Source organism: Bidens hawaiensis, unplaced genomic scaffold (genome assembly GCF_021521415.1).
Source record: "Bidens hawaiensis isolate Kalapana, Puna unplaced genomic scaffold, B.hawaiensis_p1.1 tig00023037_1, whole genome shotgun sequence".
Taxonomy (NCBI): Eukaryota; Viridiplantae; Streptophyta; class Magnoliopsida; order Asterales; family Asteraceae; genus Bidens; species Bidens hawaiensis.
This window is the reverse complement of record NW_027493596.1, coordinates 103817-124547: the sequence shown is the minus strand read 5'-3', so window position 1 is coordinate 124547 and position 20731 is coordinate 103817. Positions and strand designations below refer to the sequence as shown.

Sequence of the window (20731 nt, the reverse complement as noted above, 5' to 3'; positions counted from 1 at the left end):
GAATTTGTGTTGACGTGCCGGTTTTTTTGGTTCTACATATGAATTATTTGTTGTATTTTAACATTGACGGTTTTATTTCTTTTGTTTAGTTCCGATGTCGTAACTTGATACAGACTGACTTCGCATTGACTCGCAGCGCGTTCATGATTTTACGTTTTTACGTATGTATTTATACAGACCGACTTCGCGTCGACTCGCAGCGCGTTCATATTTTTATGTTTTTCCGTACGTATTTTTGTTCGATTTAGTGGTCCCGCTGTGAAGCGCGGGTTCTAAATCCTAGATAATTAATTAATTTGCAAATGCAATCAATGGCCCAGCTATGACGGCATCTTATCTGTAATACTGGCTGCCGATACAATCCATTTGAGAGGAGGAGATGCCGGAGAGCAACGGTAGGGCGGTGGTGGTCGGAGGTAGCATAGCCGGAGTATCCGCCGTCCACGCTCTGTTATCGGCGGGATGGGAAGTGGTGGTGCTGGAGAAAACCACCGCTCCTCCCACCGGAAGTCCCACCGGCGCCGGACTAGGCCTTGATCCTTTATCTCAATCAATTATCAAGTCATGGCTTCCACGTCATCAATCCGATAATAATAATAATAATAATAATAATAATATTCTCAACACTCACACCTTGCCCCTCACTATCGACCAGGTATTCATTTCCAAGTACCAAATTGATCATGTACTCTGATATAAGTATTACTGAATCGATGATTATAAAAAGTTGAACCGTTTAAAATGGCTCGTTTAACTTACATGGAGCTCGAACTCGGCTCGTTTATAGCTCTAGTTTCAAAGTTTGGGCTCGGCTAGTTTACTATTTGTTAATTACTTTAATATATATATATATATATATATATATATATATATATATATATATATGGGATGGTTCAAGAGAGAAATAAAATTACTGCGAGAAATGAATATGAACCACTAGTTTTATTTTAGGTTTTAAAAGAAACTATAAATGCATCTCTCTTTTCAATTAATATATCTATTAAATTAATATAACTAATCAAATTACTATAATTGAAAAATATTAAGAATTCATTTATTTTCTATCCAAATTTTTATCCTACACAAGTACACAAGTACAATTTATCTTACACAAGTACAATTTATTCATACGTTAAATTTCCTTCTATCCAAATTTCTTCCAACTCAATATATAAATATCCATCAACACGTAGTTACATTGTGATAAATAATATAAAAAATTATTTTACATGTGTTAGCATTAAATATCAACAAAAAAATACAACATACACAAAAATATATAGCCTACATTTGTTCTGAGAATAAGAAAACATATAACATACACACAAAATTCATCATCAATAAAATACACACGCACACTAAAACATATAACCTACACATGAAAACTATATCCTATACAAATACAATTTATTCATACATTAAAAAAATTCTATTTAAAACCAATTTCTTCCAACTCAACTTATCAATTTCCATCAATACGTAGTTACATTGTGATGAATAATACAAAAACCTATCTTACATATGTTTGCATTAAATGTGAAATATACAACCTACACAATAACATATAACCCACACTTGTTCTAAGAATAAGAAAACATAACCTACACACGAAAAACATATAACCTACACACGTGTAGGATATGTGTATATTTGTGTAGTTTATATAATTGTTGATGTCGAATATAATATATAAGTTGTATATTGTACGTTTTTATTGCTCAAAACAAGTGTAGGTTATATTATTTTGTGTAGGTTGTATATTTAATGGACACATTTGTATGACATTTTTTTTATTATTTATGAAAACTAAATTAGTGTTTTTATCTTTTTAATTATTTTAGTTAAATTATGTAGATATATTAATTAAAGAGAGATTTATTATGGTTATATTAGTTGTATTAATTGGAGATAGATTGTGCATTTATTGTTGCATTTATATCTTTTTCATTTATATTTAAACTTTTAAAACCTAAAATAAACTAGTGGCTTATATTCATTTCTCGTAGTAATTTCATTTCTTTCTTGAACTTAAACCATATATATAATTATTTTTATATAGTTTTTTCAATAATAATTTTATATATAAAATAATATATATTAGTTATTTTACATTATATATATTGATTAATAATTATTAAATATATATATTAAAAAATTATATAAATGACAGGATCGTTTTGGCTTGCGAGCCGGCTTGAGCATGATAAGTGAAGCTCGGGCTCGTTTATTATACGAGCTTATGTTTACTCTCAAGCTCAGGCTCGATCGAGCTTTTTCACGAGCTGATCTCGAGCAGCTCGGCTCGCACCCCTAATCACGAACTAAATATGTAAACACATGTTTGTTAGTTGAGAATGGGTGATAAAGACACAAAAACAATTAAAAACATCGCAAATTACGAAAATGTTTTATAAGAAATTAAGAATCGGAGTAATTAATTGTTTAATTGTACCATTACTCATATTCGTAAATGGACGTAAAATGGGTTGACCCGAACACGACACGACACAAATAAATACATGGGTCGGGTTAGAGTTGAAGAACCTCAAAACGCTAACCCGAAACCCATAAACCCGCAACTCGACATGATTGACACCCCTACTAGAATCCATTAAACCTTTCCAGTGGCTTAACATAACAAAACCTTAATAACATGTTCCCTAGTAGATTTGAATCACATCTAAAGCAATTTTTTTTTATTTTTTTTAATCAACGAATGTGAGAATTTTCATTTCAAATAAAAGGATCCAATTACAATAAAAAGGCAGGTAGGCGGTCAACAAGCTGCGCTGCCACCCCTTTTTGAATGGCTCACATGTGTATGGTGCCTAACATTTCAGTTTTCGTAATTTAATCTCAGAATCAAGCTACTGATGCAGAGAAGAAGATTAGTAGAGTGTTGACTAGAGATGAGAGCTTTAATTTTAGGGCTGCGTATTGGTCGGATCTGCAAAATTTGTTATATAATGCACTACCTACAGATATATTCCTATGGGGCCATGTATTCCAGTCGTTTCGCGTATCAGATGACAACAAGTCTGTTATAGTTCAAAGCAAAGTTGTTCAATCGGGCAATGTTGTTGAGTTTGCAGGCGATTTGTTAGTTGCAGCAGATGGTTGTTTGTCATCGATTCGCCAAGTTTTCCTCCCTGACCTTAAATTAAGGTTTTGATTGGCATTAACAATGTATTAGTTTCGTTAATCAATTTGTTAATCTAAAGTTAAGGATTATATGATATAGGTACTCAGGATACTGTGCTTGGAGAGGAGTGTTGGATGTTTCTAGTGATGAAAAGTCGAATATTTATGCAGGCCTGCAAAGGGTTTATCAAGATTTAGGCAAGTGTTTGTACTTCGATTTAGGTTCCGGAACACATTCTGTTTTTTATGAGCTTTTGAACAAGAAGATCAACTGGATATGGTACATTAATCAACCCGAGCCACAACTTAAGGGGAACTCTGTAACTATGAAAGTCAGCAACGATATGATAAAGAAAATGCAGGATGAAGCTGAGAAAACATGGGTTCCTGAATTTGTAAGAGTCATAAAAGAAACCAAAGAACCGTTTTTGAATGTGATATATGATTGTGATCCTCTGCACCAGATTGTTTGGGATCGTGTAGTGCTTATTGGAGACGCGGCTCACCCAACAACGCCGCATGGTTTGAGGAGCACAAACATGTCGATATTGGATGCATCAGTTCTTGGTCAATGTTTGACGAAATCTGGGGTTGAAAACTTAGCCATGGGTTTAGAAGAATATCAGTCTATTCGGGTGCCTGTTACTTCAAAGCAGGTCTTGCATTCAAGAAAGATGGGTCGGATTAAACAGGGTCTGGTTTTGGCAGATGCGAAAGTTTTTGATCCCAAAACTGCTACTCCAGAAGAATGTAGAGATCTTCAACAAAAATATATGCCGGGATTCAGTGGCGTACCTTAGGATTTAAGGACAATCAGTACAGGTAAATATTTTTCTAAGGTTTATGAATATCCTGTATATCTTGTATAATTAATAAGCTAGTTAATAACATCTGCCAAGTTCATTTTTATTTGGTGATTATAGCCTGTATATTTGCTGCACTATATGTGCCTCTTTAGACGATCCCGCATTGTATTATTATGTTCAGATGCGAGATAAATGGTCATAGGAAATGTTCTGTCTTAAATATTACCTATGTGTGCTCGATGGGAGCTATCCTATGGGTGACCGCCTGGGAAGTAAACTCGATCAACGTTTAAACAAATCTCTAATGGGATCAAAGCCGTTATATTCCTTTTTTTTTTCTTTTTTGTTTACGATGTTGGGGTCGACTTCATCATGGACGATGAGTCATAGGGGTGATTGTGACACCTTAGGTAAATCTCACATCATGCTCATTTCGATGTAAAGTGGTTAACGACAGTGATCAAGAAAGATAACAACATGAACTAATAGTAGCATGTATAGTAGTATAGGCCTATACGACTATACTAGTAGATGACAGTCAGTTTAGCTCTATACATAGTATATCTTAATTTGATTGTGTATCTTACAAGTTACATACATATTATATCATAACAACATAGTCAATTTATGTCTCCATAACATCCATGTTATGTCAAGCTATATCTTAATTTGATTGTTTATCTTACATCCATATTAATAAACATGTATTTCTAAAAAAAAAAGTATTGTATTGATAAGGCTTATTTTTTATATATTTTTTCACAAAATGCAAATAAAATAAACCAATTGCAACTACGCATTCGAAGTTATATAGAACGTTAAATTTGTCAAAGAAAAACATGCATTAAATAAATTCACATCATGGTAATATCACATGTCAAATTAAATTCATCATTGATAGTTATTTCTAGTCCCGTAAACGAACCGAACGTTCGGTGAGCTGTTCGTGAATTGTTCGACAGGAAGTTCGTTTATGTTCGTTTATTTAATAAACGAACGAACATGAACAAAAAGTTTGTGTTCGTTTAATTAAACGAACGAACATGAACACATGTTTTGTTCGTTCATTTATGTTCATGAACGTTCGTTTATTTATGTTCGTTTATGTCTGTATATTTATGTTTGTTTATGTATTAATAAACAATAATTAAATATTATTTGGATGAGTCATCTACTTAAAGTTTATATTTATTAATTTGTGTTCATTTAAGTGTTTTCATTTATATTCGTTTATGTTTGTGTGTGTTCATATATGTTTATTTATCTTTGTTCAGTTATATTCGTTTGGATTAAAAAAACATATATAAACGAACACAAATGTTCATTTTTTAAATAAACGAACATGAACATAAATATTTGTTCGATTAAGTGTCCGTGTTCGTTTAAAGAGAAATGAACGAACATGTCATTGTTCGTGTTCGTTCAATTCGTTTACATGCTTTCATTATTCACACTGATGAATACATTGGTTTTAATCTCTAGGCTCTGCTGATTTTATTTGTGTTCGTTTGTGTTCGTGAACACATTAATTTTCTTAATGAACGAACACGAACATAAAATATCGTTCGGTAAGTGTTCGTGAACCGTTCGTGAACACATTATTTCCTTATCGAACGAACACGAACAAGGCCTTGTTCGCGTTCGTTCGGTCCGTTTACAACCCTATCATATGAGCAAAGTTTCAAAGTTCAATGAGGTGATGTTATACGCATATCACATTCTTACCCAAATCAAACATAACGATAGGTCTATTAGATCATATGGGTTGTATGACTTTACAAATCATCTAATTGTCATGCATAATATAACTTTTGACCAAATACATCATTGTCACATCAGCCAGTTTCGGTAATGTTATAACTTATTCGACTTGTATAATTGCTCATATGATCATATCTAGTGGCGAAGCATGGACAAGAACGTCGCGCGGGGGGGGGGGGGGGTCAAAATGTATTGAAAAAATAATAAACGAGGGGGTCGGGTTCAAATATTTGGTAAAGAACAAGTAAATTTACACAACGTATAAAAATTTTCAAACAGAAAACGGCTAAATATATACTAATGCCCCCGACCCTCACTAGGCCCCCCCCCCCCCCCCCCCCGATTATATCCACCTTACATAGGGTATATGTGACTATATAAACATTTTTGGCATATGGTATAACTCATATAGAGCCATACGTCCTACATGATAGGATGTAAATGACTAAATGTCTTATGACCCGTACAACTTGTCGGTGATATACAAATAGTATGTTAAGAGGTGTCCATATAGACGACCATTATCAATATATCACATTACCCAGGGTCAGCTCAATGTGTTCGGAGGCCTAAAATTAGCTACAATGTTGAGGTTTTTTCTTTCTTTCTTTATGCGTATAACCATAGAGAGTATCCATAAATTATGAAATGTGGATGATATGCAATGTTAATTTGATAATAGGTACGTGACATTCCTTCGTAATTTATGGTCCGTCACCAAGTTATTAATTCCAAAAAAAAAACCCCTCACTTTCAAAAACCCACAACACAAACCTCTATTTTAGATTCAGGCCCTATAAAACCAAGAAACCTAAAGCCTTGGCCTTATTTGACTTACCCACAAGACGACCCTGACGATAGGGGTGCAAATGAGGCCGAGTTACTCGAGATCAACTTGTTTAAAAGCTCGATCGAGCCTAAAAATAAGCTCGTTTAATAAACGAGCTCGAACTGGCTCGTGAGCCTAAACGAGCCTGCCATTTATATAATTTTTTAAATATATATATATTTATAATTATTAATATATATATATAATGTTATGAAAGAATAAATAAAAATAACTAAATACTATATATAATTTTATACATAAATTTATAATAGAAAAAATATATGAAAACAATTATAGTTATATAAAAAAAACAATTGATAAATAGTAAATGAGTCGAGTCCGAGCCGAGTTCGAGCTTCAAAATCTACTCACGTACCAAACTCAAGCCTAATAGAGCTCGGGATCAACTCGTCTCGTTTGCACCCCTACCTGACAGTAGAAAACATAACTAATAGTAATTTTTATTTTGATCGGTTAACTTAATGAAAATGTGATATTATTATTACACAATATATTTCATAGAGAAAGGATCAAATAAGAAGTTTGGTTTTCTTAAGAATGCTAAGAAGAAGGGTATTTTAGTCTACTACCTTAATATTGAAACCCACTTAAATAAAACTTACTTAATTAAAACCCACTTAAATTTTCATTCATCTCCTACAACTACCACCGCCCACCGCCACCCACCTTGCTGGAAAAGTCTTCGGAAATTTCGTCGGAAAATAAAACACTATAAAAAACACAATTAAAAAACCACAATGTAAAAAACACAATAGAAAAAACACTATGAAAATGAAAATACAATGACAAAAACACAATGAAAACACAATTAAATAACACAATGTAAAAAACACAATGCAACAAAAACACTATGAAAAAATAAAACACAATCGTATAACACAATTTTGTAAAACACAATTATGATAAAACACACATTGTAAAAACCCACAAATTTTTTTTTTTTATTTTTATAAAGCAATATAGTACTCATAGAAAAGATTAAAAAACACTCGTTTTTATGGTGAAATTGTTTTGAAAACCAAATGTCGTATAAAAAAGTTATGGACGTTTTAAAATGATGGAGGTATTTGACATGTGGCTTGCATGTGGAGAGAGAAAGTTAACAAATGTGTTATCCCTTTTATGCCCTTACCCTTGTTTTACACGATATCTCTAATTTAATCTCAACCGTTCACTGTTTAAATAAATGGACAAGATTATTTTCTAACTCAACCGATGTTTCATAATGATTAATACAAAACAAAAACTGGCAATGACGTGCGCAGGAAGTGAAGTGAAGTGAAGTGAAGTGAAGTGAAATAACCAAGAAATTTCTTGCGGCTTTCACCACCATCATACCAAACAAACTCATCTCCTTTTCTCTTATTTTACACCAGACGACTTTTTTTCCTTAATTTCAAATCCAAATCCAAATCCATGGGCTCCAGAACTAGTCGAATCGGGTCGGATCCATCCTCACAGCCCTCAAGACTGAAGCGAACCAAGCGGATGCTATCTTCAATACTACTATGCGGGCGTACATCATCCACCAACTCCAGTTCTCATCCATCCGTCTTAGAGGTCAGTATTATGCTAATTCGGATTTATTATGCTTCCAACTGATTATTATCATCTGCAACCCTAATTACTGTTTTTAAACCCTGTTGGTGATTGTTGACTTACTTAGATCTTTTCTGTTAATTAAATTGATGCCTCTTTTTATCTAATTTCCTAGTTTTTTTTAGGGTTTTTGTTATTTTGATCAACAATTTGGGCCTTTTGTTGCTGGTAGGCTGAAGTTTAGCCAGTCGGTGGGGTAAGGGCTAGTGCTTAATCGGATTGGAATTTATATGATTATTTTTAAGAGCATGTTTGGGAATTTTTTTTTAATAATAATAATAATAATAACCATTTATATATAATATACTATAAAACGATTACAATAAAGTGGCAGACAAACGGGCAACAAGCTGCGCCGCAACCCCCTTTTGAATAGCAAAGCCAATCCTGCTAATTGGCTTTTATAAGAAGCCATTTTGAAAAACCAGGATTTGAGGCTTTTGGAAAACTGTTTTTTTAACACTTTCAATAAGGCTAAAATAAAAAAGATTTTTGTGATTGCCATTTTATAAAAAGCCATTTTGTGAATAACTTATTGGTCTTTTGAAAACACCAATAAGCCAATAAGCAATTTTCAAAATCAGTACCAAACATGCTCTAAATATAATTTTGACTCTTAACAACTAATCGGCGTCTAAGTGTGATTTTTACAATCACGATTATTCCACAACTGATGTTAAAAGGGTCCTCAGAGAGAGTGTTAGATAATTTTTTTTGTGAAGTAAAAGGATTAGTGTTGTGAAATGGGAGTAGAAGTCTTTCGGTTAAAAAGAATGTGTAACTTGACAATTCTATTTAACCCTTTGAATCTTTAGTTTTGCTGCAGTTGGTTTGAGATTGATTATATAAAACTGATAATTTGATCCTTAATAACTTTTTAAACATAAGTCGTAAACGGAATCTGTTTATCTGGACATTAAAGAACATATTATTGTGATCGGAATTCACATCAATTAAAATATCAGTTTCACAAGGATCATCCGAACTCTTTAATGATTATGATTTCTGATTTTTTTGGGTAAAATAATTTAGAACTTAGAAATATAGAGAACTGATTAGTGCGATAACTGCAAAATGGCCTTCTTATCCATAATTTGAGTGGTAGGTTTTTTAGCTTGGACTCATACAGTGAAAAAAGGAACACACTGTTTTTAAATACTTTTTTGGACATCTTAGAAGTACAAAGCACTTAAGAGCTTTAGTAAATAGTGAAAAATAGAGGGTTGGACTAGAAACAATGAAATCAATAATTCTTAGTTACTTATTACGTCTTCTTGACTTGTGTGGTTGTGTGACTCTTCTGTTAGATTGCCACTCGAGTCAATATAAGGTTGCCATCATCATAAGGGTATGGTTCTAGTTTCGTTAATTGGTTATGCCTCGCGTCAGCAGCATACGGGTATGGTTCCAATATCTTATTGCTCTATAACTGTTTGTTCTTGGCCCATAGTTATTTTCTTTCGGTACGCTAATCAAGTAGTTTGACTAACCTTGTGTTTGACCATTTGATATCTTTGACATTTCATTTCATCCACCACTTGCAGTTGGAATCACCAATCAACTCCATAGAAAACCTTCCTCCTGCTAGTGTTGAATCCATAAGTTCTGCAGGTGTGTCTTCTTCATTCTTCGGTTCTGAAGCCGTATGCACCAGCTCCAAATCTTCAGAGTCAGAACCTGAAGGGTCTGAAAGTCATACAACTGAAGAACCCGTGTTGGGGAATCATGGGCCCGATCCGGTTTCTGGGGTGGGCCCACAAAGTGTAGTGAATGAAGTTAGGCCCATGAGCTCTTCCACCAATGTAACTCAAGAAACTCATGATTCTGATGTAAGTTCAGGGCAGAATCATGATGATGCAAGCCCTAGAAGTGTGGATTCTAATACACGGGCTTTGTTGGTTCTTTCTGATTCGTTTCTAAGTCTTCGGATGTTTGGAAGTAGTATAACAACTTCTGGTACGGGAATACTCGTTGTGGAATCAGGGAGTTTATCTCCTGATGTGTTTTCCAGTGGCGTTTCTGATACTAATAGTCGTGAAGCAAGAAGGAATGCCGGTGGGCTTTTTGGGCCTGTTTCATCTAGACGCAGGTATAGAAGGGAAAGTAATTTTCCTTCACTTTTAACTAATCTCGATGATTTTGAATCGCGTGATCGGTGGCTTCTTGATATTAATGATGATGATCATCACCATGGGCATGGACATGGTTATTATAGAAGTCATGGTAGACATGAAGAGAGAAGGCACTTTAGATCACAGGTATGTGTTTTCTCATTGTTGAGGGATATGTATATAACTTACAGTCAACCAGTTTCATATTTTCTGAGTCAAACTTCACGGTCTTGACATTTGTTTTGGAGTTTGAGGACATTATATATTTGGAATTACGCTTCCTTTGTCGTATACTTTATCTATTTTGCTTTTGAAGAATAAAATCTTTTAAGATCTTATGTAACTCATTTCTTAGTGTAGTCAATTTAGGTTAAACTGTCACAGTTGGTAAGTTGTCAAATCATCAAAAACCAAATATCACTTCTCAGCTCTCCCCAACAACCATGATTATTGAGGAAATAAAAAAACCCTAAAAGTTTCCTTATAACATTCATGTCATGTATGTGTGAGTATTCTGTTAGTCTGCTAAAAGTTTAATCTTTAGGTCTCGGTTCTATGTGTGTAGATGTCAGAAAGAGGTTTAGGTGGTGTTGATGAAGAAGCTAGGTTGTGTGCATCTGGGTTGCACCGTGATGGAACATGCTCATGTGTCTCGTCTTTCATGGGTGAAGAGGCTGCTGGTACACTTGGAACCATATCTCGTGTGGTTTTGCTTGCTCAGGCTTTGTCTGAGGTAATTTTATAATATTTGAATATAATGCTGTTTGTTATTCAATATTAATTAGAAAACGCTTTGGTTAGGTATTGGAAGAAATTCACAGGCAGCCTCTATCATTGTCAATGCCAATGCTCTCACTACCTGCACCAGAGTCTGTTGTAGATTCTTTTCTTCTTAAAAGTCACAAGAAAATGGATGCATCTGAAACTGGCCCGAATTATGTACAACAGTAAGTCCTTCAAATGGTCAATAGTTTGACACAAAATACAGCTAGTATTATTATAGGTTGATGTAATCATGTAATAATGAAACCAATTGTGGAACAGGTGCTACATTTGCCTGGTTGATTATGAGGAAGGAGATAAAATTAGGGTTCTTCCATGCCAACATGAATATCATGCTCCTTGTGTCGATAAATGGCTGAAAGAAGTCAACGGGTATGTATCGTTACATTAACTATTTAACTGATATGCATTCAAGTTATTTTGTATCATTTGCTACACTGAAACATATTTTCTGAGCAACTTCTGCTCTTTTTGTTTGTTTGTTTCAGCGTGTGCCCGGTATGCAGGTGCAATGTTTGTGACACAAATGCAGACACGCATGCTTTGGTTTCAACTTCAGAACTCCCAGCTTGATGATGCAATTGTATATATACATATAGATTATATATATGGTCATGTTGGCATATAGTATGTAAATAGGCAAGACATAGATGCATGTCTAAATTGAATGTGATCTTGTTTTATCTAGCTCACCAGCTATCTAACTAATTATCGAAAATTAAAGTTTATTTTCCAATACTCTTATCTGATTATGGTTATGTTACCTCTTTTTTTTACAAGTTTCATAATGAATGAAGAAAGAAATGAAACATTGAATAAGATGAGACACTCCAAAAATTCACATTTTTAAAAGAAACCAGTTCTACATATTACAAGAAAACAGAGAACCAATGTCCAAACACAATTTGTTGCAAATACAAAATTACGATTTCGCCCTCCCGAGCTGCAAGAAACACCACTTCCACTGTAACATCCTTCCTTTTGCTCAATCCCCTTGCCAAGATCTTCAAGAACAAAAGTGGAGTTCTTTTCATTGCTGCTAAACAAGCACACCACAAGTAAGGGCCTTTATGACCTTTCCCACGCACAATCCCGATTCCAACTTCAGTATGTGTCTTATTGTGTATAACCGAAAGACTTTTGTTGCTGTGAATGAGTACCCGTGAGAAGGCTTCCGGAGGGTCTAGATGCTTTTGTTGACAGCCAACAATGAGTCCTGAGATCGTGCCAAATGTAGGAAGCTCGACCCCACAATTTGGTGCAAAGATCTCGGTGAAGTCGTTTTCTGCTGGGTTACAGTTGAGTGTGTTGTTTTTACTGCAGTTGCCTCTGCATTCCTTTATATACTGTAAGGCTATGCAGCCAAGGCCAGGGCTGTTGTTTAGCAGTGGAAGCTTTTTTGATGTTCGGTTTTTGTTGATAAGGTCGACGAGATCATTTGCTTGATTTTCTATAACTCATAACACAAATTGATCAAAATATAAAATAAAAGTGTTGATAATCATTTAGTTTATCTATATTTTGGACACATTTTATCTTGTTGTAAACCTCTGTTTGTAGAGAACACAAATATTAAATATATAAATTGTTAATTATATATCTTATATATTTTCTAATTTTCCTCAACCTCTACATTCCCAAGTCTAATATAGTTAACAATTTTCTTTAAAAAAAACAATTCAAAAGCAAATAATATGAAAGCTAAACAACTGAAATAACACACTTCAGCTTTTGTGTTTTTTGGAAACATAATCTGAGCTTTTCATGTGACAAAATCTAGCACCATTTCAAGCAGAAAATCTGAAACTAAAAGCTAAACTAAGTTCACAAGAAAAAGTAGCACAAATTTTCAGATATTTTAACCAGGAAACATCATAAACAAGACTCACAGCTATAGAAATTAGAAACAAGTACCATGATTCTTGGAGCAAAAAGCAGTAAAGCAATTATCCACCAGAAACTACAAATCTTGTTGTTGACCATCTTCAAAATTTGTAGCAAAACCCTAATCACCCCAGTTAGAAATCCAAGGAAAGGGGGGGGGGGGGGCATAAAGTGGTGTTCTTTGCTGGTTTAAACCTTTAAAAAAAAAAAAAAATTAAAAAGCAGACATGATAAAGGCAGGAGAGGGTTTTTAGGACATAAATGTGGAAAATGTGGGACCAAGTTAGCCGTTGTACCATGCTGGGTTATGTTTTAAAATTTGGAGCTGAGACCAGGCTATATACTTGATATTTTTCTTTTGAACGACGAACACGAGCTAAATCCCGGGTTTGATGTCATGAGTTCTAATTCACCTAACTGATGTTTCACCTAGGGTTAAACCTAGAATATGGCACATGAATGAAATTCGTACCCTTAGCGTCAAAGAGAAGAAACTTTTATGTGAACATAAGGTAAAACTTCTAACCACTCCACCAAAGTGATACCTGGCACGTCTACTAGTCTACTAAAATTTCATGAGTTTAGTTTGTGATAAAAACAAAAAATCATAACTAGTATTAGGGATGCTTAGTTCAACTTCAGCATACATGTTTCTTCGTTGTATCTTGAAATGTGATTTGTCACAAACCCATGATACATTGTTCTATTGAACGGTGGGAACACAATTGTTATAGGGATTACTTATCTGAAACCAATACGTTGTAGTTTCGATTGTGCTTATTGTTGACTTTAGCAGTTATTTAGAACCTCGTAATCAACAATAAATCAATTCACGTTGTAAGGAAAAAAAAATACACCTTGTAAAAGAGAACGAGATAATAAGTGATATACTTATATATAAAAACCCGTGAGATAACTTTTCTAACACACATGCTATTTATTTGAAGATACAAGTATAAACCATAACAAATCATAAATATTGAAGACACATAAGAGTAATTGGTTAGATTATAGCATGTTAATTTTGAGCGTTTTTTAGGAGAAAAAGGATGCATATTTTTACAAATACCTCTTGATATTCTTTACAAATACCCTACAACTTATCACAAGTCACATCACATGAATACACTAATAGAGTAATAGTTGAGCAATATCCCATAGTAGAAAACATGGTAAATATATTAATTATGTAACTTATTTGGTTGAACGGTTGTTGACGTTATGTTGAATGACCCTGTCTGGAGTCTAATGTCAAATGCTTATTTTGGGCTATTACACGTTGTAACTATTAAGTATTAACTAATATCTTCCGATAAAACGCAAGTAAAAGGTTATCTTATTATCCGTTTCACCATTATATCATTACCGGTTAGATTTATTATTTTTGTATTTTTTTTGGAAGAATCCTTGTTTTTGTCTTGTATTTCTTGAAAATTTTAGAATGTATCCTTTTTGTTTCTAACAATAAAGAAAAAAAAACTTTGTATGAAAACTAAAAAGAGAAATAGAATTATAACATATGAAAGTTGCAACGGTTAAAATCATTTACTCATTGCTTGTGTCAATTGTGTGAACCAAGCTTGACCATCCTCATTTACCACTCACAATTATTCTTATCATCCCGTGATCTTATGCGTCCTAGAGCACCCACAACAACAAACATTCACAAGGCTAAAGTGTATGGTTCTTCTGAACCATTCGCTCTCATTCACACGCCAGCTTTGCCTCTCTCGTTCTTCCTCACCCTTCAACTAGAGGTATGGATCATTCCCCTCATTCTCCACTATTTGATTATTTAATATTATAAACAATTGAAAAAGAAAAAAAAATGGTTGGCCACTGATGTGTGTAACTACCAACTGGCCTCATGTCACAAGTGAAATGAGATAAAAGGGGGTGGCGAGTCACCGATCCATACCCTTTAGCCTAAACTTGCATATGCACCACCTCATATTCCAAATTTCCTTTAAAAAGTCACTCTCTTTAAAATTTCTTTCAACAACAAACCTCATAACAAGGTTATCGAGAGCGACCTATGTGTCTGGTAGGAGAGGGAGAGGGGCCCATCTTAAATTTTTTTTTAGTGTTCTTTGTATGTGTAAATCCCGATCGTCTCTTTTATTAGTGTTAAGTTCCGATGTTGTTCCTCAAGAAAAAAGTTATGGATCCTCCACTGATTGAGAGTGAAGTTTACTCTAACCACATAATTCAAACAACACTCAAAACGTTTTATTTTTTTGTAAGTGCTCTTAGGTCTAATGTTAGATATTGAAAAGCTCAAATTATTAAAAAAAAAAGCATAAAAGTTAACCAATTTTAGTCTTACTATAAAAGAAATTATAAAAATAACCAAAACATAATAATTTTAAATCACCAAGTTGTAAGCAAAGCACCACAACTTTTTGTTTGTAGACATAAAACATACAATAATTAAATAATAAATTTACTTGTAAATACATATAATTTAGAAAAACAAAACTATAAATTGGATGTGGCTCAATGGTAGAGCATTCACTTTTAAAGTGAAAGGTAGGGGGTTCAAACCTCACTGTCACCAATTTATATGAGAGATATGAGGGATGACCCTGGCTTGCTAGGGTTCGAGTTCTGATCTCACCCGGTTTTACCGGCTCCTCGCTGTCGTGCTATTTGGCGAGCGTGGGGGTCGGGTTTTATCCGGTGAATCCCTCAATAGGTGGACTGCTAGGGGCTCCGTCCGTCCGGACTAGTGGCCGGCTCAGGCTACCTTTAGCCAATAGGGGCCGAGTACGGTCGTTCAAAAGAAAAAAGAAACACAAAACTAATATTGTAAAAAACAAACATAGTTTATGATTTTAAAATTTTGTTTTTATTACAAATAGTTTAAATAATACAAAAAGTAAGTCTTTTTCTTTCGTAATAACAAGTTGACTAAAAGATTAATGACATGGGTGAGATCATGGCTGCTTTGATCTCCTACTTTCGGTAGCCGACTGTCTTCTTCTTGTCTTCTGTTTCTTTGAATCTTCTCCGGACTTTATAAAGCTTCTTTCAGACATACCAGATTCCAATAATATAAATTTATATAATAATATTATTACTGTTGTTTTTAATCTAAAACAAGATCCATTCATCACTGTTTATTAGATAATCATTGGTCAAGTATTAGTATCAGTTAAGACTTAAGATTTGTGATTAAGTTATTAGTTTGAGATCATTGTAGATTAAGAAAGATTAGGAGTTGATTTCCTATGTTTATATGTTTACCTTTGAAGGCCGACTGGCGACTTGTCCCACTGATCACATCCAACTTCAAGTACTTAGGGTCTGTTATACAGAGATGGGGACATGGGCATATATATATAATATAGCTCATTGCGCACTAGGGCTGTCCAAACTGCTCGCCGCTAGATCATCGCTTGCTCGAAAAATGCTCGTTCGATTTCGGCTCGGTTCGATTTAAAACCAAGCCAAGCACGAGCAAGCCTTGCTCGGTTTGTTTCGGTTCGTTTTGCTCGAATTATTTTTTATTAATTAGTTTTATATATGAACTTTATGTATATATATATAAAACTATATTATTTTTTTTAAGTTTTTTAAATTTCCCTCTTTTGTGTTGACTTAAAAGTTTAAATTTAAACTCTAGCCGCTCGTTTTGTATATGCTTTGTTGTTAACTTTGAGTTTTAGACATTCTAAAGCTGGAAGTTTAGACATTTTAGAGTTAAAAGTCTTGAATTAATGATATTTTGAAGTTTTGTAAATCTAAAATTGAAAACTTTGTATGAAATCAAGCAAAATCAGTATGAGTAAGGCTGCGTTCGGTTCGGCTCGGTTCGTGAACAGCCCTATTGCGTACCGACATGATTAGACATGTCATTGGATAGGTGGATTAGACATGATTTGCAAGACTTGCACCTCCCTGATGACTTGATCGGTGACAAGAATTCTTGGAGACGTAGGATAAATGTTATCGAATTTTAGTGGAGCATATGTAATTCTGTCTTAGCTTTAGTTTGGTTGCCCTAGCCTTAGTTTTGCATTAGCGTGGTATTGGCGTTTTAGAGAAACATATAGGTACTTTTAGAGGGATTTGTGTTACCTTGGTAATGTTTATATGTTCTTTTATCCGTTATTAGTAGTTTCCTGCTATTATTTTAGTTCCTTTTGTATTGTGTCATACTCTATGTTATCTAGATATTATGCTTTACATGCCAAAAGGATGTTTTTGGAGCCGAGGGTCTCAGCGAGAGCAACCTCTCTATCTTTCGGGATAGAGGAAAGGTTTGCTATAAGTGGCATTTTAATGGATATGTTTGTTTGTTTGTTTCTGTAATATTTTAATTTTCTTGAGTTATCCATTTAATCAAAAACTTAAAACCGAATCAGCTTAAATGCACATCCAACCACATCAGAGCTTAGAGAGCTGTTTCTATACATGTTTCTTAATTATCGCACGTTTATTTACTGTTTTTGTCTTAAATTATTCTTTCAGCGTGACTCCAAGATTATTGATCTCGACATTTTCTAAAATGGGCCTGAAGAACAACTCCTCTTTTCAGCCATCCAACTATTTCCACAGGCTTTCAAAGGCGTTACAATTTGCAGTTTCCGAATGGATGCTCATGTTCTTATTATTCATTGATGCATGCTTCACATACTTGATCGCGAAATTCGCATCCTACTGTCAACTTCAACGTCCATGCGTACTATGCTCAAGACATGATCATGTTCTAGCCAAGGACAAAGCCGGAATTTACTGGGATTCAATCTGTAATCATCACAAATCCGAGATTTCTTCTCTAGTTCTTTCCAACGTTAATGAACAAACGCTATATGCTAATTCAATACATTCTCATTCTCGTGCTTCGGATGCTTTGATCTTAAATGGTGAGCATACCAAGAATGAAAAGAACATTTTTGTGGATGAGTCGCTCGAATCTGGTAAATCTTCACATATCGAAAAGAATCTAATTTCTCTTTCACCAGAGTTTGAATATAATAAGAAAGATGTTAATTCTGGCAATGAGTTAGAACTCCTGGTTTCTGATATTGTTCCCGAGGTTCATTTGAAGTCTGATTCTCAATTTGAAATTTCTCGTATTCACAATGATTCTGCGACTGTCTCGACGCGTGATATAGATAAAGTTAAATGTCATAATGAAGAAATTAAGGAAGACGTGTCTCGGATTGATGAACCGGTCTCCTTTAATGAGGTTTTGTCGTCCAATAATGCCAAAAGTCCTGCTGATGACTTTCTAGAGACAAGTAAGTTCACTCTCCTTTTTAGAGGTGTTTGGATGTGTATTTTGAAAGTACTTATCATTTATTTGGTTGTTATGATTCTAGTTATCTATATTTACGATTACAATTACGAAAATTATATCCATACAAAATTTGTCAAATGTCATATATATCCAAATCAGATTCTAAATATCATATACATCACTCTAAAATAATTAAAATATCGCACATTTCCATTTTTAACATATTCCATAAAGATAATTCATGTCATGACCATTTTACCCTTAATTTTCTTAAAACTTTAAAATTACATTTTTACCCATGACTCGATATTTTACAGTGAACCAGGCTGAAAAATATAGACTTAGGATCAGACGTGCTATGCCTTATTTTTTTCCATAAATATGCCCATTTAATCTTTTTATATGAAGTACAACATATTTGAAAAAAAAATTGGATGTTCAATCGAGTAAATTAGAAATATAGTAAAAAATCTGTAAAAATCACTCTGAGATATAGAGTCAATTGGAAAAGCAGTAAAAAAAAGTGTCGTAAAAAATGAAGAGACTAAAAAACGAAAAGAAAAAAAACAGTAAAAGATCGAGTTAAAAAGTAGGTAAAAAATAAAAATTTTTGTTTTAAGAAAATTAAGGGTAGAATGGTCATATGTTAAAATGGATGTATATGATAATTTGATTATTTAGAGGGATATATATGATCTTTGAGTTTTATATGGATTTATATCATAAAAAAATTAGTTTGGATATATATGATAAATATGATTACCAGAACTATATTATAATCGGTGTAATTTCATTTTCTTTAAGTAAAATTATATATGCATTAAGATAGACTCGGGTGACTTTAAACTTTAAAGTTACTTTAAACCCTGTTTAGCTGAAAAAAAGGTTTATTGACCCGTTTGAGATAAATCGCAACCTAAACCGAACCCATTCCGAAGTAAACATGCTAAAACTTTCAACCAGTGTTAACAATGAAATATGAAAAGTGAAGTTGACCCCAAAATAAAATGTCAAACTCATTAAAATAAATTAAACCAGCTGCTAAATAGTTTGTCTGTGTTGCAGTCAATCCTTCAATAATAAATGAAGTGATCAAAGAGCCTGCAACTACGAATGGCCACCAAACATCAAACCAGTTGGATCTCGGCGATGCATATAAGCTTGCTATAAGCACTAAAGGAAGACAACTCTCTGGGAAGCTTCTGGACCAGAAATCATTCAACAATTCTTCATCAAGAATCAGTGACGACTTAAAGATATTATTTATCAAACAGATCTAACGACAGTCTAATAAGCCCGAGATTAATCAGCCCCAAAGTATCGTTCAACAGTGACGAGTTAACAAGTTTGCAGTTTCTTCAAAGTAGAATCTCGTTATAAAGAAACGAGTCTAATATTTCGTTAGACGGAAGTGTTGTGAGTGAGATTGAAGGAGAAGGTGTGGTTGATAGATTGAGAAGACAAGTTGAGCATGATAAGAAACTTATGGGTGTTTTATATAAAGAGTTGGAAGAAGAAAGAAACGCGTCGGCTGTAGCTGCAAATCAAGCAATGGCTATGATTACTAGATTACAGGAAGAAAAGGCTGCACTTTATACGGAAGCTTTACAATCTTTGAGGATGATGGAAGAACAAGCCGAGTATGATAATGAAGCGTTGCAGAAGGCGAATGATATTATTGAAGAGAAAGATAAAACAGATTCAAGAGTTGGAAGAGTTGCTTAGAAAGATGACTGAAGATGTTAGAGAATGAACCTGCAATATGGTAATAATATTATTATTACTCTTGAAGGTAAATTTTTTTATCTTACTAATTTAACCCTTGGATAAAAGGGAACATAGAATGGATTGATACATGATGTATATGGAACATAGATTTGATGAGGTTTTCTTTAAGGTTTGGTTACATATGATAGGAGTGTGGTCAAGTGATATGAGATTATAAGCTTTGTTCTTATTTGTGTGTGTGTTTTTTATGGGTTTGTGGTCAGTGTTTTTGGAAATATGTAAAGATAATAATGATCTCAAGATGTATACTATACTCTTTATTTTATGTTTTTTTAAAGTTTATGAATAAGTTTGATTCATTAAAGAAGACAATTTATAGTTTGTGTCTTATAAGTTATAATATCAAGTTTGTGTATTATAGAGAGAAAAGACTCAATTCTTGGAGATCTGGGTCGGGTTTAGGTATTCCCAAACCCATACCCGGTTATGAAAGTCCGTCCCAAACCCGTCGGGTTTTAATCGGGTAATTACCCGTCGGGTTTCAGGTTTTCCCATCGGGTTTCGGGTTTCTTATTGGGTTTTGATAAAATACTCGTCGGGTATACTCGGCTCAAAACCCGCTAGGTTTCTACCGGGTTTTGACAAAATATAACTAATCGATTACAAAGGTCGTTACCATAAAGATAAAATGTCTCAAATAATTGACATAAACAAGTTCTGACAAATAATATATTTGAAATATAGTGTGTGTGTGTGTGTGTGTGTGTGTGTAGAGTAAGGATCCTAAGAGAACCCTTTGCAAATTGAGAACTTTGAGAACCAT

At 33.9% G+C, this 20731-nt stretch overlaps 3 protein-coding genes and 1 pseudogene across 4 annotated transcripts; 3 read left to right on the top strand and 1 right to left on the bottom strand.

Annotated features, from left to right (window-relative positions):
- The first annotated feature begins 326 nt into the window (after window positions 1–326).
- Window positions 327–4089, top strand: LOC143566697 (uncharacterized). The gene is made up of 3 exons (XM_077053325.1): window positions 327–655; window positions 2861–3165; window positions 3242–4089. Exons 1-3 carry the CDS (start codon window positions 380–382, stop codon window positions 3939–3941), a joined length of 1281 nt encoding a protein of 426 aa, XP_076909440.1. The 5' UTR covers window positions 327–379; the 3' UTR covers window positions 3942–4089.
- A 3870-nt stretch (window positions 4090–7959) lies between these two features.
- LOC143566696 (uncharacterized) lies at window positions 7960–11787 on the top strand. 2 transcript variants are annotated; one of them, XM_077053323.1, is made up of 6 exons: window positions 7960–8118; window positions 9702–10415; window positions 10834–11001; window positions 11070–11215; window positions 11313–11423; window positions 11540–11787. In XM_077053323.1, the coding sequence occupies exons 1-6, from the start codon at window positions 7975–7977 to the stop codon at window positions 11622–11624; spliced, it is 1368 nt and encodes a 455-aa protein (XP_076909438.1). In that variant the 5' UTR covers window positions 7960–7974; the 3' UTR covers window positions 11625–11787. The 2 variants fall into 2 exon arrangements, with proteins under 2 accessions (XP_076909438.1, XP_076909439.1); XM_077053324.1 differs by lacking the exon at window positions 7960–8118 and adding an exon at window positions 9362–9556.
- A 110-nt stretch (window positions 11788–11897) lies between these two features.
- On the bottom strand, window positions 11898–13334 carry LOC143566703 (uncharacterized; annotated as a pseudogene).
- A 3873-nt stretch (window positions 13335–17207) lies between these two features.
- LOC143566685 (uncharacterized) lies at window positions 17208–20026 on the top strand. The gene is made up of 2 exons (XM_077053308.1): window positions 17208–18181; window positions 19246–20026. Exons 1-2 carry the CDS (start codon window positions 17308–17310, stop codon window positions 19458–19460), a joined length of 1089 nt encoding a protein of 362 aa, XP_076909423.1. The 5' UTR covers window positions 17208–17307; the 3' UTR covers window positions 19461–20026.
- The last annotated feature ends 705 nt before the right edge of the window (window positions 20027–20731 follow it).

Coding starts and splice junctions, on each gene's coding strand:
- LOC143566697 (XM_077053325.1), top strand. CDS start 380: ATGCCGGAGAGCAACGGTAGGGCGGTGGTGGTCGGAGGTAGCATAGCC. Junction 656..2,860: donor TGCCCCTCACTATCGACCAG/GTATTCATTTCC, acceptor ATTTAATCTCAG/AATCAAGCTACTGATGCAGA. Junction 3,166..3,241: donor CTCCCTGACCTTAAATTAAG/GTTTTGATTGGC, acceptor TATATGATATAG/GTACTCAGGATACTGTGCTT.
- LOC143566685 (XM_077053308.1), top strand. CDS start 17,308: ATGCACATCCAACCACATCAGAGCTTAGAGAGCTGTTTCTATACATGT. Junction 18,182..19,245: donor TGATGACTTTCTAGAGACAA/GTAAGTTCACTC, acceptor TCTGTGTTGCAG/TCAATCCTTCAATAATAAAT.
- LOC143566696 (XM_077053323.1), top strand. CDS start 7,975: ATGGGCTCCAGAACTAGTCGAATCGGGTCGGATCCATCCTCACAGCCC. Junction 8,119..9,701: donor CTCATCCATCCGTCTTAGAG/GTCAGTATTATG, acceptor CACCACTTGCAG/TTGGAATCACCAATCAACTC. Junction 11,424..11,539: donor TGGCTGAAAGAAGTCAACGG/GTATGTATCGTT, acceptor TGTTTGTTTCAG/CGTGTGCCCGGTATGCAGGT.